We start from the raw sequence: 15,490 nt of genomic DNA, 5'->3' as shown, positions 1-15,490 counted from the left end.
TTTTCTGGGCAAGAATGGTGGAAAATGTTCAATAGTCCTTTCCAATAGTCTGTCTGTCTGTCTGTCTGTCTGTCTGTCTATCTATATATCTATCTATCCACACACTATTAGAATTTAATTCTGATGTTTTCAAACTTTTCATACTTTCTTACAATCTAGACATCTATTCCAAATTCCAACTAACAAATGTAATACCACACCACACAAATGGTCGAAAAGGAAAAGGTTAGACACAATTGAAAGGAAGGGGGAGGAGGAGCCGCTGCTTGCCGTGGTAAAAGCAGCCCATAGTCTCAGTGTGCGCACTGACAGCATGGCAGGAGACAGCGACAGCAAGTTGGACAATCAAGCCGAAAATGAGCATGTTGTCAGGCAACCTTTCCTCATCGGGGTAGCCGGCGGCACTGCCAGCGGCAAGGTTGGCATTCTGCTTTACCTTTACCTGAATATTATCAGATATTAGTTATCGTTTGGTTTTGTGTTTGTCAGAGACGAGATAAGCGCACACTGACCGCGTGGCTCATTGTCACCGAATCATCAGTGTGGACATTTATTTTATTCCCCGAGATGGTCTGACGTGTCAGATGTAAAAACGGGCATGTAGACTTTTAGCATTTAAGGAGTGATCTTATTTATTTATTTATTTAAAAATCAAGTTTAAGCATTTAGATGAAAGAAATAACTAATAAATGATGATAGTATTTTAAAACTGTTATACACGTCCAGTGAGAATATATTAAGTACATTATATCCCTTAAAAACAAATATGTTGGTCATTTCCCTGATGTAGACAGCTCCCACACATCGTCGCCATACATACACCATGGCGATGGTGGACGTAACAACTTATTAATAAGCATTTAATCATTATTATTATTTTCATCTGAAGTGCTTAAGAGCCAGTTTAATTCATTTGCGAGAAGTAACAGGATTGTTGTGGATAAGGCGTTGTTGTGTCGAAGCAAATTACCACCACGTCCGTCTTTTGTTGTTAGAAAACAGCATTAAACTTGCGCCGGGAAAATCACCTCAATCCCTCTGACATTCCATCATATTCAGTAAAATCCCTTCCGCTGTCGAACACCTTAATTACAGTTTTACTTACAACGTGGCGTGAGGAAGGTCTAACTTTACGGTTATATGCGAATGAAGCATTGTCCGCTAGGATAACAGTTATGATACGAGCACAAAGAACGGTCTTTGTTTTATGGGCTAATGGTGTGTGATATCAGAGAATGAGATAACAGTTCCAGTGAATATATGTGTGTTTAGGGTTAAACATAAATAACTACCGAAATTGGATGATAAAGAGGAGTAATCGCGGAGCTTTTGTTGGTTAACGTTATTGGGGTCAGCGGCACAGCGAATGTGTCACATCTTACCTCATTTACGTGCGTAAAGGCGGCGTGCGTGCGTGCGTGCGTACGCACGCAGTGATGCGTCAAGGCGGCTGCTTCAACGAAGAAGTGCTTGTTTTAGTTGTAATTTAAATATTTATAGATCATATTTTCCTGTAGTGTTGTTTGTGTAGGGAATATTTAATAGTATACTGTAAAAAAAAAAAAAAAAAAACTGATAAAAGTAAAAATGCTACAATAAAAATTGTACACACACAGAGAGAGAAAGGGAGAGAGAACAATGTACGTAACTTATGTAATTTATTTTTGAATGACATCAGTTATTAACTTTTTGTTGTATTTTGTTTTGTTTTGAAGCCCATTTTCCAGATTTTGACATAAAAAGTCGAAATTATGACATGCTAAGTTTTTTTTTTGTTTTTTTTTTTTTTTTTTTTTTTACAGTGGATAATAACCACTCTGTTTATTCATAATTTAAAATGTCTCTAACTTGTCTGTTCTGTTCTTCTGTTTTCTTATCTTGTTTGCTTATGTTGTGACTGCTGTATCTCACAGCTGTCAGGTGTGCAGGTTTCTCTCTACCACACACTGCATGGGAGAACGCGTTGTTTAATTTCTCAGTGAAAATGCTTTGACTGTAGACTCCCTCAGGCAGTATGTTATCATTCCTGTGGCCATGTAGACACTCAATGTTTTGTCCAGTGCTAATATGTTATGCTCTCAGTGTGCTGTTTAAGGACACCAGTTTGTTTACATCCTGGAACTGCTCTACCAAAGCAGATAATTGACTGAAGCAAGTGCTGCCTTTCTATGTGTAATGCAGCCATTTCTTTGCATTGAGAGCATACATCACAACCCACTAGGTGCACTTTAGGTATAGCATTCACATTACATTTCTAAACGGCAGCTTAGCTTGTTGGGTACACAAAAATGCTTTGGAATTAAAGTCTGCATGAAACAGAAGCTGCAATAGTCGTTTCTTCCCTATCGTTGTGACGTATATCCGAGTAAAACAGCTTATTGAACAAGAAAACAATGTCGCTGAAAAAGGCCATTGAGCATGTGAGCAGGATTAGAAGCTACTTTGGCTTGAGGTTCATCTTGGGTACAAACCTGTACAATCAAATGTCAAAGAAGTGTTTGAGCTTTTTTTTTCTGCAATACTTTAACACAGTGGGGAAAAAATGTATTATATTGTGTGTAAGTGACAAATGTCCCCATTATTTACATAACTCTGAAGTCAGAAATGCATTGTGTTTTGAAAGACATGAATGCCTTGAAGCAGACCGTGGCTGTTTTTGTTTAACATATGCTTGGTATATGTGTGTAGCTTCTTATACAGGGCTTGGACAGCTTGAACTGTTGGTAGATTATGCTTTAAATGGATTGAGGGACTGGCAGCCAGCATTGCAGCTGGTGAGGGAAAGCTTTGCAAGACATTTCAGAGCATAGGTTAGATACAGCAGGGTTTTATCAGACTCTGCAGGATTCAGTTGGATATGCCTGCACTGCTGTCTGCCTTTTTATTGGCATGTGGTTGAGTCTTTACATGATCTAATAATCTGAACTCATCACATGTGGTTTTGAGTGTTCTAGAGTTCGACTTTTTATAACCGATACCAATACTGATTATTTGCATGAAAACCGGTATACAGAACCAATATACATTATTTTTGTTTTTGACAGTTATAACAGCACTAAACTGAAAAAAAACTGTTTTAATTTTTTTTTTCTCTACTGTAATTACTGCAATTTCATTACCTCCTTGCATACATAACAAAACACACTTCTACATCAATAAATGAAGGGGTCTGAAAGCGCGCAAGTTTGTGATATAACAAAACCGATACTAGATTATAGAAAAATGCTTAAATATCGAGAAAATACATTCTAGTCTTTCATAATACTAGTCTGTTCTACGTCATACATCGAACATCTTTGTGACAGTAAGTTTAGTCATTTTTGCAGAGTCTATTAACCCTTTCTGAATTAAGGCTGTGCTAGAGTATTAATATTTTCTCTTGTCATCATAATTAAGTCAGCAATCTGAAAAGGAACACCATGCACCCTGTACATTTTAATGCTATTTCTCTCTCTTTTGTGCTGGGCTCATCAGGGTGTGTCTCCTTCCTCCATATCATGTCATATATCATATGACGGTGTTTATAAGTAGACTGCCTTTGGAATATAGATCAGTTCTTATGAAGAAAGTCAGTGTGCTAGACATTGTCAAGTTGCAGAGGGTTGCTGAAATCTCTCAGTGACAGTGTGAACGAACACCTGCCTGTGTTTTCATAACTGATTGTGGTTTGTAGTTTTTAGGGTGTCACCTGTGTGTGTGTGTGTGTGTGTGTGTGTGTGTGTGTGTGTGTGTGTGTGTGTGTGTGTTGGTAGGTTATAGTCCTTGCTCTTTGTTTCATCTTTTAAATAGGCATGCTTATTAGTAAGGCATTTAGGGATTGAAGAAACACATTGTCTAAGTCCTGTTGTGTTCTGTTATGTAAAGTTCTATTTATGCCTTGAATGGAGGTGGTGTGATATTTGCTTTTTAATGTAATAACTGAAAGATTTTTAGTGATATTTGTATTTAATATATCTCATTGTTTTGTGTCATTTGTGTCAAAATGCCACTAACAATACTCATAATGTGTACGTTCTAGTCGCATGAAACTGAAGTTGCGTTAGTCTTTGCTTACCTATTGTAATGCATATCCGAGTGAAACTGCTATGTAGGGTGGGACTGAATTTTATCTGTCAGGAATTGATTGGTTCGTTGTGGTTTGTCATTGCTGTGATCTCATGTGAGTGACAGGTTGCCCCTCCCTCGAGCCAGCAAACGCATCACCATAGAAGAGATGTCATTGCAAGGGGGAGGGGAGGTTATTTTGATTAAAGATTATCGGCATGTGAAGATTACTCACTGAAACTTGCTGTTAGAGCATATATGTGCTGAACTACAATCCTGTCTTTAATTTTTTTTAGTCATCAGTTTGTGGGAAGATTATGGAGCTCCTTGGCCAGAATAAGATCGACCATCATCAGAGGCAGGTGGCCATCCTCAGTCAGGACAGTTTCTACAGGGTACTGACCCCCGAACAAAAGGCCAAGGCTCTAAAAGGACAATTTAACTTTGACCACCCAGGTAAAAGAGCTTGAAAAGCTCATGTCTACATTTGATATAATTTTAATTATTTATTTATTTTTATTTTTTTGTGACCTGATTTATGGTTCTTCATGTGTGCTTTTTGTACTGCCAAATACTGCTGCCTATTGCAGTGTGTTATTGTGAGCAGAATACAGCTCAGATCATGTCCATTGATGCAGTCTGTATATTTTGGCAGCTGTGTGTGTGTGTGTGTGTGTGTGTGTGTGTGTGTGACTGTCTGCCTGACTCAGCCACCCTCATACACACCCATTCTGCAGCAGCACAAGTGGTTTATCACCTTTTTGCTTGTTCTTGATTCCCCACCTCCTGTGGATCAGGAAACCTTAGAACAAATTCTGTGCTGTCTCACTGACCCTCTTTTACTCTGTCTCACAGATGCATTTGATAATGAGTTGATAGTCAAAACCCTGTGTGATATCATGGAGGGAAGAACGGTCCAAATTCCAGTCTATGACTTTGTTACCCATTCAAGGTCAGTTCAGACCACATTTGAGAACAGTTTAGATAGCTTAAAGGGATAGTTCACCCAAAAATGAAAATTCTGTCATCATTTACTCACCCTCAGGTTGTTCCAAACTTGTATACATTTTTTTTGTTATGTTGAACACAAAGGAAGATGTTTTAAAGAATGTGGGAAACTGAACAGTTCTGCAGCACCATTGACTTCCATAGTATTTTTTTTCCCTAGAAGTCAATGGTGCCCCCAAAGTGGCCTGGTTACAAACTTTCTTCAAAATATCTTCCTTTGTGTTCAACAGAACAAAGACATTTTTACAGGTTTTGAACAATTTGAGGGTGAGTAAATGATGATAGAATTTTCATTTTTGGGTGAACTATCCCTTTAAAGGGATAGTTCACTCAAAAATAATATTCGTGAGTAAATTCATCATTACTACAAACCCATAAGCCTTTGGTTAATCTTTGAAACATAATGCCTTAATTAAATCTGTTCATCATTATAAAGCAACTTTTCACAAGACATTTGTATAATTTTGTTCTTTTATGATCTTTTTGGATCCATAAGTTTTGGTTACCTGGACTTTTTAATGGAGGGACTAGGGTTGCAAAATTCCGGGAATTTTCAAGGCTGGAAACTTTCCATGGGAATTAATGGGAATATATGGGAATTAATGGGAATAAACAGGTAATTTGGAAAAATGCAGGTTAATCTTGCAGCATAATCTTGGTTAAAACAACCAGATTTAATGCAATTTCAGTTGAATTTTTACCCTGCACATTCCTTAATCACATTCACAGCACACTACTTAATGCAGGGCTATTGAGACCACGCCCCCTGCATGCACTGTGCATTCCTCCATAACATACACATTTGAACAAAAACACAGAAAGTTATAATAAATAACACTAATGATAGAAATAATGAAATAATAATGTTATTTCATGTTAATATGACAAAACAAAATGTTTATTTATGTTTGTATATGATACATTTTATATAAATTTATATAAAATTTATATAGAAATTTATATAAATTTCTCAATTTCCAATTAATTCCCATAAATTTTTGTAAATTCCCATAAATTCCCATTAATTCCTGTAAATCCCTCAATTCAATTCAATTCCACAGGTTAAATTCCCATGGAAAGTTTCCAGAAATTTACCGGAAACTTTCCACCCCTTTGCAACCCTAGGAGGGACAGAAACCTCTCAGGTTTAATTAAAAATATTATAATTTGTCTTTCGAAGATTAACCAAAGTCATACAGGTTTGGAAAACATGAGGGTGAGTAAATGACAGAATTTTCATTTTTGGGTGAACTAACCTTTTAACTTATTAACATTGTATTGCATTGTTTCTATGTGCTGATATTTCTGTATTTATGTGAGTTTCAAACCACACACGAAAGCAGCGTGTAAGAAGCATATTTATTTTGGTGTGCATATTGAGTGGTTGCAGGAAATTAGCAGTTTCAATGCTAATTGTAACTGCTGTTCTTTGCTTACACACTACTTCAGCGTGCAGTGTGAAACACAGGCCTTATCTTGATGTGTTACATAAATCTGTTTGTTCAGGTATTTCCTGCATCCTGATACACTTGTTTTCCTTACACATATGCAGGAAAGAAGAGACGGTTGCTGTTTATCCAGCAGATGTGGTTTTATTTGAAGGCATTCTAATGTTTTATTCGCAAGAAATCCGAGATCTGTTTCAGATGAAGCTGTTTGTGGACACGGATGCAGATACACGTCTGTCACGCAGAGGTGTGTGTGGGTTTTATCAAGATCAGTGGATCTCAACAAATATTCATAATGTGGTTGTGACAGGGCAGTGTATTTCAGTGCAATTAAATTCACATCTCATTCCCCTCTGTACATAGTCCTGAGAGACATCAGTGAGAGAGGCCGTGACCTAGAGCAAGTGCTAAACCAATACATAACATTTGTTAAGCCTGCCTTCGAGGAGTTCTGTCTGCCAGTGAGTTTTACAGTCTTCTTCCATATATGCTGACCTACTATTTGGAATTAGTCATTTTTATTTATTTATTTATTTTGCTTAAAAAGTGGCCATTAATTAATGGTGTTTACCATTATATATATTTAAAATAACTGGTTTCTATTTGAAATGTTATATACAGTAAAACCAAAAATTGATTCAGACATTTTTAATATATTTTTACTAGTGGGTGCAGGACACTATAGTTCATTTATGTAAGTGAGGATAGAAAAATAAAGTAAACTGTGACATATTATACCCAAAAATTCTTCATACAGTGGACTACCAGTAAAATTGATAAAAATTTGAGACCAAAAATTATTCAGACACTTTGACCTGACCATGTTTTGCTTAAGTGTTATCTGACATAATTAAGATTATTTTTTTCTGACACAGTTTAACTCTGAGATCTTGTCATATTATATTGCCATTTTTTTAAACTATAGTGAATAAACTGAATTAATGAATGAAATGTTCAAGGTGTCTGAATAAATTTTGGTTTGACTGTATATATAAACTTTTAACAGATTATTCTGCTAACCAAGGCTGCATTTATTTGATTAAAGATACAAAAAAACATCAAGAACAACAGTAATGTTGTGAAATTTTGTTACAATTTAAAATAACTGTTTTATAGTATAAAATGTAATTCATTCCTGTGATGGCAAAGCTGAATTTACAAAAGCTGAATGTATTTATTTATTTATTATTATTTTTTTTTTTTTTTCAGGATTCTTTGATTAATAGAAAGTTCAAAAAGCATGATTTATCTGAAATCGAAAGCTTTTGTAACATGATACACTACTGTACAAAAGTTTTAGCTTTTTTTTTTTTTTTTTTTTTGGAAAGAAATTAATATTTTTATTCAGCAAGGATGGATTAAATTGATCAAAAATGACAGTAAAGACATTTCTAATGCAACAAACGATTCTATTTAAAACAATTGCTTTACTTTTGAACTTTCTATTCATCAAAGAATCCTGAAAAGAAAAATTGTACACAACTCTTTTCAACATTAATAATAATAATAATAATAATAATAATGTGTTTTTTGAGCAATGATGCTGAAAATTCAGCTTTGCCAACACAGGAACTAATTACGTTTTTAAAATATATTCAAATAGAAAACAGTTATTTTAAATTGTAATAATATTTCACAATATTACAGTGTTGTATTTTTAATCAAATAAATGCAGCCTTGGTGAGCATAAGAGACTTCTTTTAAAAACGATGAAAAAAAGAAGTATTTCAGGTTACGGGAGAACATATTTCTGGCATTATGTCAAGAGAAAGCAGGTGGTGAAATATTTGTCCAGTGGAATGTGGTTGTTGATTGCCATATTGAATTTTTCTTTTTAAGGCTTCTCATTTTTTTCATTTGTTTTTCCCTCAGACAAAAAAGTATGCTGATGTGATCATTCCAAGGGGAGCTGATAATCTGGGTGAGATTTTGAATGTTTGTCATTTGTCATTTTACCATGGAAGAGAAGAGACACAAATACTTGGAAATGGAAATGTTTTGGAACGGTTTATCATATACATATATTGTTTTGAAAATAGGAATGTTTGAGGGAGCCAATCAAGGCCGCAGTTCCAGTCTTGTTAGTTTGAGCGTCCCAGTGTTCCAAAACACAAAATATTTTTATCACTTGTAAAAAAGAAAAAATTGTCATAAAATTTGTTTTAATAAACAATGACTTGTAAAACAACTTTACATGGTTTGTTTACATCACTTTACATCTCTCTCTCACTCTCTCTAGTTGCCATAAATTTGATAGTGCAGCACATTCAGGATATTCTGAATGGTGGCTTGACCAAACGCTTGAATGGATACCTCAACGGCCACAACACGCCGCGTAAACGGCACCCCTCAGAGTCCAGCAGCAGGCCACATTGACCAGCCCTCTACCAGGACATCAGGGAATGCAAGAGAGAGTGAATGTTTGAAGGATGGATGCAAGAGAAAAGAAGGATTGCTTGTGCATTTTGTTTATTAGCCAACACTGTATAAGACAAAAAGAATCAAGAATTTCAAAGACTGCCTTTTATTTCATTCTACTTCCTCCTTTTTTTTTTCTTTCTTTTTTTTTTTCTTCTTCTTTTTTTTTTTTTGGACTGGCTACACTTGATGTTTTAGAAGTTAGATAGATGAATAGAGCTTCTAGTTCTGTGATTGTTAAAGGTCAAAATGGATATTTCCTCACTATTTATTTTACCATTTTTTTTTTATTTTAGTTTTTGTACCTCTTTAAGGGAAGGTTTGTTGAATAAAAGGGGGGACGCAGATAATTAAATATTTCATGACTCCATGGTAATGAGGATTGAACATAATTTAAAAATATATTATTATAGTTTTCTTTGTTGATCCTTTTTCCTATCAGAAAGGACTACATTTGCACATTTATTTAAAGAACCTTTTATGATTTTAAATCACTGGAAAGTCCTTTTGAGGTCAAAAACAGTTGATGTTTTAAAAATTCCTTTTGTTTCTTCTTGGTTGTCAGTAATGGAATATCATCTTTAGTATTCTGTCATTATTGATATGATGTCCCTCTAAGATCAGTGTTTCTTGCAGAAGGCTAAACATTTATTCCTCCATTTCACTTGAACAATTCAGGCAGTGTTGCAAAGTCACAACAGGCCTCTCAGGGTGTAGTTACTACAAATGAAAACAATAACTCACTTTAGTCCTAAAAGGATAGAGAAATAAATGTATTCTACATTTCTACATTCATCACAGAAAACTTCAGAGACCACACCTCTAACATAGAAAGGGCAGAAATAAGGCTAACTAAGCAAGACTAAATTTGCTTATGTGGTCCATATATATTGTACATTTATCATACTTGGTTCTGAATTACAATTGAAGCACTGTTGAGTGTTACAGTGGCCACACAGACTCAATCCTGGCACCTCTTGAATATTTACAGGGATGCCAACTGATCCTCATTAAGCATGGTCATGTATTTGAAAACAAAAGTCCAGTGGTTGATTGTGCAGCGTTGCTTTGGAGTGTTAGCATGAATAGTGATCTATTTGTCAAGAGATTTATGTTCATATACTATGCTATGCACTGTATCCTTGACTCTACTATTGCAATTTGACACTCAGTTTATGATTCTCTTTAATTAGACTTGTGAGAGGCATTTATACAATTGGAGATGCTTACTTGAATGGAATTCTCAGTCTCTTCATCCTTTGCAATGTTTTTTTTTTTTTTTCACATTGTTGTTGTTTTTGTGTCAGTTTTAAACTAATCTAACCACTATTTAACCTGTGTTGTGACTTCATAGATGCCCAGGCTACCCATAATATTTACACCATGATGCCACATTGGTCAGTCTTTGAGAAACTCACCAAAGAGTTTTGGTTTTTGTGTTTTTCAACATATGTGTTCACAATTCAAGTGGTTTAATTTTCATACGCAATACATATTTTCCCCTGTACCTTGGTTTTCTGTATCTTAGAGCTACAAGAAAGCCATTTCAAGGCACTCTGAAATCATGCAGGGATTTGAACCTGAACAATCCAACCTTTAAACCCATATATCTTCCCTTTGATCTTAAAATCTTTCACTTAAAATTGGTTAATCATTCACACTGTTCTTATTCAACATAATTTTTTTTATATTTTATTTATTCTTTCACATTGCTGCTATTATACAGGGTGACTCATCTACAGTCTTATGTAGAACATTCTAAATGATCCATTACTGAATGATGTGAATATTTATTTGATTGAATATGATTATTTTGCTTTGACGTCATTTAAACATCAGGTTATTACATTTAATCAGAGTCATCATCATTTATATCTGGGCCAGATGCAAAGAACTAATTTCACGAATTGAATACTTATTTAGTTCATTAAATGTGTGATTCTGTTGGCATGGTCATAAATTAATTTGAAATTTCTTACTAGATGCTTCTCAAGAACCAGTTTGAAACCTCTGCAACAAATTTTGTGCCATCATAACATTTTTGCATGTGAAATTACAGACTGTTCCTTTTTTTACATTAGCTAAATATTGTAAATATTACTTTTCTAAACAACACTTCGTTACTCATCCAGGCTGTTGAACAGAGATATTAATACCTCTCATCAGGTTTTTGATATATTAGCACAGATTTAAACACCAGCTTTTAAAAATGCAGTACACCTTACAAACGATTATTTTCACACAACCACGCAGTTCATCCCTAAATAAAATCATGATTTCATCTCGTTATCATTTTACCAACTTACACACCCAGTGTGTAATCCTACTTGACTGAAAATGATGCAAATACAACATTGTTTTTACTGAAATTTGTGGGATTCCAAAGATTTAAGCTGTTGTCATTGTTTAATGTACAATCAATTAGCTGGCTCCCACACTACTGTCTGTGATTATAGCAAATACCGATTTTACCAGAATATTTGACCTATTTATGTTGACATTAAAGAAATCATAGTCTGGAACAGATTGTCTTGTTGTGAAGAGGAGAGACTTTGGAAGGGATTTCAAAAGAATGGTGTTTTGCATGATGTATCATAAGCCTATATGTTCAATTATTGATGCCTTTAAGTTTTGGTGCTTGCAAAAAGGGTGCAAAAATGCAAAGAAAGCCAAAACCATACCAAAACTGGAAAAGACTGCATGCTTTTGTTGTTGGACCAAATAGAACTACAGTTGCAAGGCTTTAAAACAGCATTTCTGTGACATTGCAATGAGTATTAATAACACTTTATCTTGAAACGTTATTCTTGAAGCTGGAGATGGGCTTTTTTCCTTTTTAAGTGTCTCTGTGGTTTAATAAATCCATAACTGTATCATCATGTAAATGTGTAAACAATCACAGAAAGTTGTATAACAAAGTGGTTGACAGCAAAGCTGAATAAAAAAGTTTTTGTACTCATATTCATTGCCTCACTTGAACACATGATCACCTGAGTGCTGTAGTCACATTCGCTTGCATCAGAAAAAAAAGACTATCCCTCTCTTTTAAGAACTTTATTGCAAGCTGGACAGAATTACACAATGGTTTAGATTAGAACACAGATAACACGAAAGAATACAGTAACACTAACAGGTTCATGGGGGTCATGTACTTTTGGTCAACCGCATTAGGCCCAGTTGCAGCGTCATTATTATGCGACCGGTGCGCGACGTCACACCGCGACTTGCAGTACGCATGCGACTCCTTATTGGTCGTTGAAGCTAAAGCGATTCTTTGAAGGAACGGCGTTCGTGTGGTAATCTGGATATATATCCCTTTACTTAAAAACTGTGCACAGTTATGTCCACGAGTGATTTTTATTTGAGGTACTATGTGGGCCATAAAGGTAAATTCGGCCACGAATTTCTGGAATTTGAATTCAGACCTGACGGTAAGCGAGGCGCCAACTTTAGCTTAGCTTGCTAATATGCTAACAGCCTTTCTATTGAAATATGTGCTTGCTTTCATACCAGGCCGAAAACGTCTTTCCAGCTATTTAAACTTTTGTTACTTGTTAATTTATGTTTAGTAAATGGCAAATTAGGGGGTTTGTTTGTGTAGAAAATCAAATTAACATGTTAAACAACATTAAAAAACTTTCAGTCTAATATCTTGAGTTCAAGTTGTTTAACTTGATAAATAATGTTTCTGGTGAGAAATTGTTGTTTTTATGATAGAATATTTCAAAGTGACTTAAATATTCTCAGAAGTAGCTTTCATATAATAATTTAGATAATTTTGTTTTCATTCAGGCAAGCTGAGATATGCAAACAACAGTAACTACAAGAACGACGTCATGATCCGAAAAGAGGTAAAGTCAGCTTTGTGATGACGTAACACATACAATATTAGGTCATTTACAGCATGTTGAAAAGTAGGCTGTGTAATTTATGAGATTTTCCCTCTTTCAGGCTTATGTTCATAAAAGCGTGATGGAAGAGTTGAAGAGAATCATTGACGACAGTGAGATCACAAAAGAAGATGATGCCTTGTGGCCTCCTCCAGACAGGGTCGGCCGACAGGTTTGTAGAAACGTATTTTGCTCTTTCTTTACTCTTGCTCTGGTCACCATGTGAGGTGTAATACTCAGCATCCTAATTGCACTTCTATGTGCTTCATAGGAACTGGAGATTGTCATCGGTGATGAACACATTTCATTCACAACCTCCAAAATTGGATCTTTAATTGATGTCAACCAGTCCAAGTAAGTATATTTCATGGATGGATTCTTTAGTTCATAAACAATCTCCTCTTGTTCTCTGTAGTGACTGCATCTTACTGTCTTAATCTTAAAGGGTTAGTTCACCCAAAAATGAAAATGCTGTCATTAATTACTCACCCTCATGTCGTTCCAACCCGTAAGACTTTCGTTCATCTTCGGAACACAAATTAAGATATTTTTGATGAAATCCAAGAGGTATACAACTTGTCAATAGACAGCAATTTAACCAACACTTTTAAGGTCCAGAAAGGTACTAAAGACACAGTTAAAACAGTCCACATGACTGCAGTGGTTCAACCTTAAAAACTATGAGGGCAGTTTTTGTGTGCAAAAACAAAAATAACAACTATATTCAACAATATCTCTTCTGTGTCATTTTCATATGTTGTTTGCTTCTAGCGCTTCCAGGTTCTACGTCAGAATGCCGACTCATTATTGGCCGGCTCCTGTGTCAGCATCACATGCATGCGTCATTTTGCTCACGTGTGCAGCTTTGGCCAATACTGAGACAGCATTCGGACGTAAATACAGAAGCCTTCACTGTGCTTACTGCGGCAACTACGTAAGGATAATGACAGGGAAGAGAAAAGTTTGTTGAATAAAGTTATTTTTGTTTTGTTTTTGCACACAAAAAGTATTCTTGTCGCTTCATAAAATTAAGGTTGAACCACTGCAGTCACATCGACTGTTTTAACAATGTCTTTAGTACCTTTCTGGATCTTGAAAGTGTTGGTTAAATTGCTGTCTATGGACAAGTCATATACCTCTTGGATTTCATCAAATATCTTAATTTCTGTTCCGAAGATGAACGAAGGTCTTACGTGTGTGGAACGACATGAGGGTGAGTAATTAATGACAGAATTTTCATTTTGGGGTGAACTAATCCTTTAATCCACAAACGATTTATTGTAATGTAGTTCTATTCTGCTTCATTTATTTAGTATTGTCATGCAATCTATTGCTTTCCCTTTTCTATTCTCAAGCAATGCCCCACTCTGCAGTTTCACTGTTTATAATGTGTATTACAAGAGAGTAACATTTACAATCTTGCTCTTCAGGGATCCAGAAGGACTCAGAGTCTTCTACTACCTGGTCCAGGACCTCAAATGCCTTGTATTCAGTCTCATCGGCCTCCACTTCAAAATCAAGCCCATCTAACTACCTAGTTGCTTTTATCCTGGATGAAAGTCATTTTAGTTTATTGTTTGAGCTATTTTCAATATTTGTATATTGCTTGGATTTGCTGGTTTTTTTTTTTTGTTTGTTTTTTTTTAAATAAAAACTTGTTCATCTGTTGATGTGCTTCATATTTCTTAAACGTGCAAAAGATATTTTCTACACCTTAATGGTGATATCAGTGTAAGAGCTTCAAAATAGAAGACACGTTGAATCTGATTTCGCATATTGAAGGCTGCATACGTCATCAAGGCCGTGTCATTTAAGAAAAGTAACCATTAGATTGCAAAGTAAGAAAGAAATTAAAGCTGCAAGCAGTGATGAAAGGGCCCTCGCACCCGGGGCCACTACCACCCGGTGGCCTTAGGAAAACAGTGAATAATGGGTGACATGCATGTAAGCGAGTAAATATTTGAAATATAGCAAAGTCATTTCAACATGCCACACTTCCTGCTGCCAACAGGTGGCACTTTGACTATTACTGAATATTGCCATGTGGATGTCTTCAGGCTAAGACTATTATCAATCATGTGAAGTTTGGAGCAGATCAGACATTGTTTGCCTGAGTTACAACAACTTCCTTTTTCGTGGCGTTAATCTCATACTTTAGCACTTAGCCAAGTGTTGCACGATTTAACGTTTTTCTAGTATGTTTGGTACTTCATGGCATATTTAAATGTCTTTCTGGGAGTGAATTTTTGTGAAAAGCATGCCATTTCCTGTTGTCAGCAGGTGGCGCTACGACTAACTGAATATTGGCATAGCGATGTCTTCAGGCCAAGACTCATCAAATGTGAAGTTTGGGGTAGATCGGACACTGTATGCCCAAGTTACAACAACTTCCTGTTTCGTAGCGAAACATCGAACTTTGTCAGGCCTCCATGGACATGCCCTTTAGCGAAAAGTCTAGATCTTTGCAATTTAACATCACAAAGGCCTTTAGATTAGACTGACCAAATATGACTTGATCTGATTAAAGCTCTAGGAGGAGTTTGTTAAAGTACAACATGTGGAAATGGCAAAAACTGCAAATATTTTGCATAGAAAATTCAAAATATCTCACTTCCAGTTGGGTTTTCAGATTTTGCACCCAGGGACTTTTTTGTAGGTATTGGGCTGTTACATCTGTCTACC

General features: G+C 35.6%; 2 protein-coding genes across 3 annotated transcripts; both read left to right on the top strand.

Annotated features, from left to right (window-relative positions):
• The first annotated feature begins 257 nt into the window (after positions 1–257).
• uck2a (uridine-cytidine kinase 2a) lies at positions 258–11,879 on the top strand. The gene is made up of 7 exons (XM_051903403.1): positions 258–418; positions 4,341–4,500; positions 4,900–4,996; positions 6,605–6,747; positions 6,864–6,961; positions 8,373–8,421; positions 8,740–11,879. The coding sequence occupies exons 1-7, from the start codon at positions 314–316 to the stop codon at positions 8,874–8,876; spliced, it is 789 nt and encodes a 262-aa protein (XP_051759363.1). The 5' UTR covers positions 258–313; the 3' UTR covers positions 8,877–11,879.
• Positions 11,880–12,122: 243 nt separating this feature from the next.
• magoh (mago homolog, exon junction complex subunit) lies at positions 12,123–14,476 on the top strand. 2 transcript variants are annotated; one of them, XM_051903406.1, is made up of 5 exons: positions 12,123–12,349; positions 12,711–12,769; positions 12,870–12,980; positions 13,080–13,162; positions 14,239–14,476. In XM_051903406.1, the coding sequence occupies exons 1-5, from the start codon at positions 12,259–12,261 to the stop codon at positions 14,336–14,338; spliced, it is 444 nt and encodes a 147-aa protein (XP_051759366.1). In that variant the 5' UTR covers positions 12,123–12,258; the 3' UTR covers positions 14,339–14,476. The 2 variants fall into 2 exon arrangements, with proteins under 2 accessions (XP_051759366.1, XP_051759367.1); XM_051903407.1 differs by having other exon boundaries at positions 12,140–12,214.
• The last annotated feature ends 1,014 nt before the right edge of the window (positions 14,477–15,490 follow it).

The sequence above is a fragment of the Ctenopharyngodon idella genome, chromosome 8 (genome assembly GCF_019924925.1).
Source record: "Ctenopharyngodon idella isolate HZGC_01 chromosome 8, HZGC01, whole genome shotgun sequence".
NCBI classification, from domain to species: Eukaryota; Metazoa; Chordata; class Actinopteri; order Cypriniformes; family Xenocyprididae; genus Ctenopharyngodon; species Ctenopharyngodon idella.
Note: the sequence above shows the minus strand (reverse complement) of the source record. Positions and strands in the feature narration are given on the sequence as shown.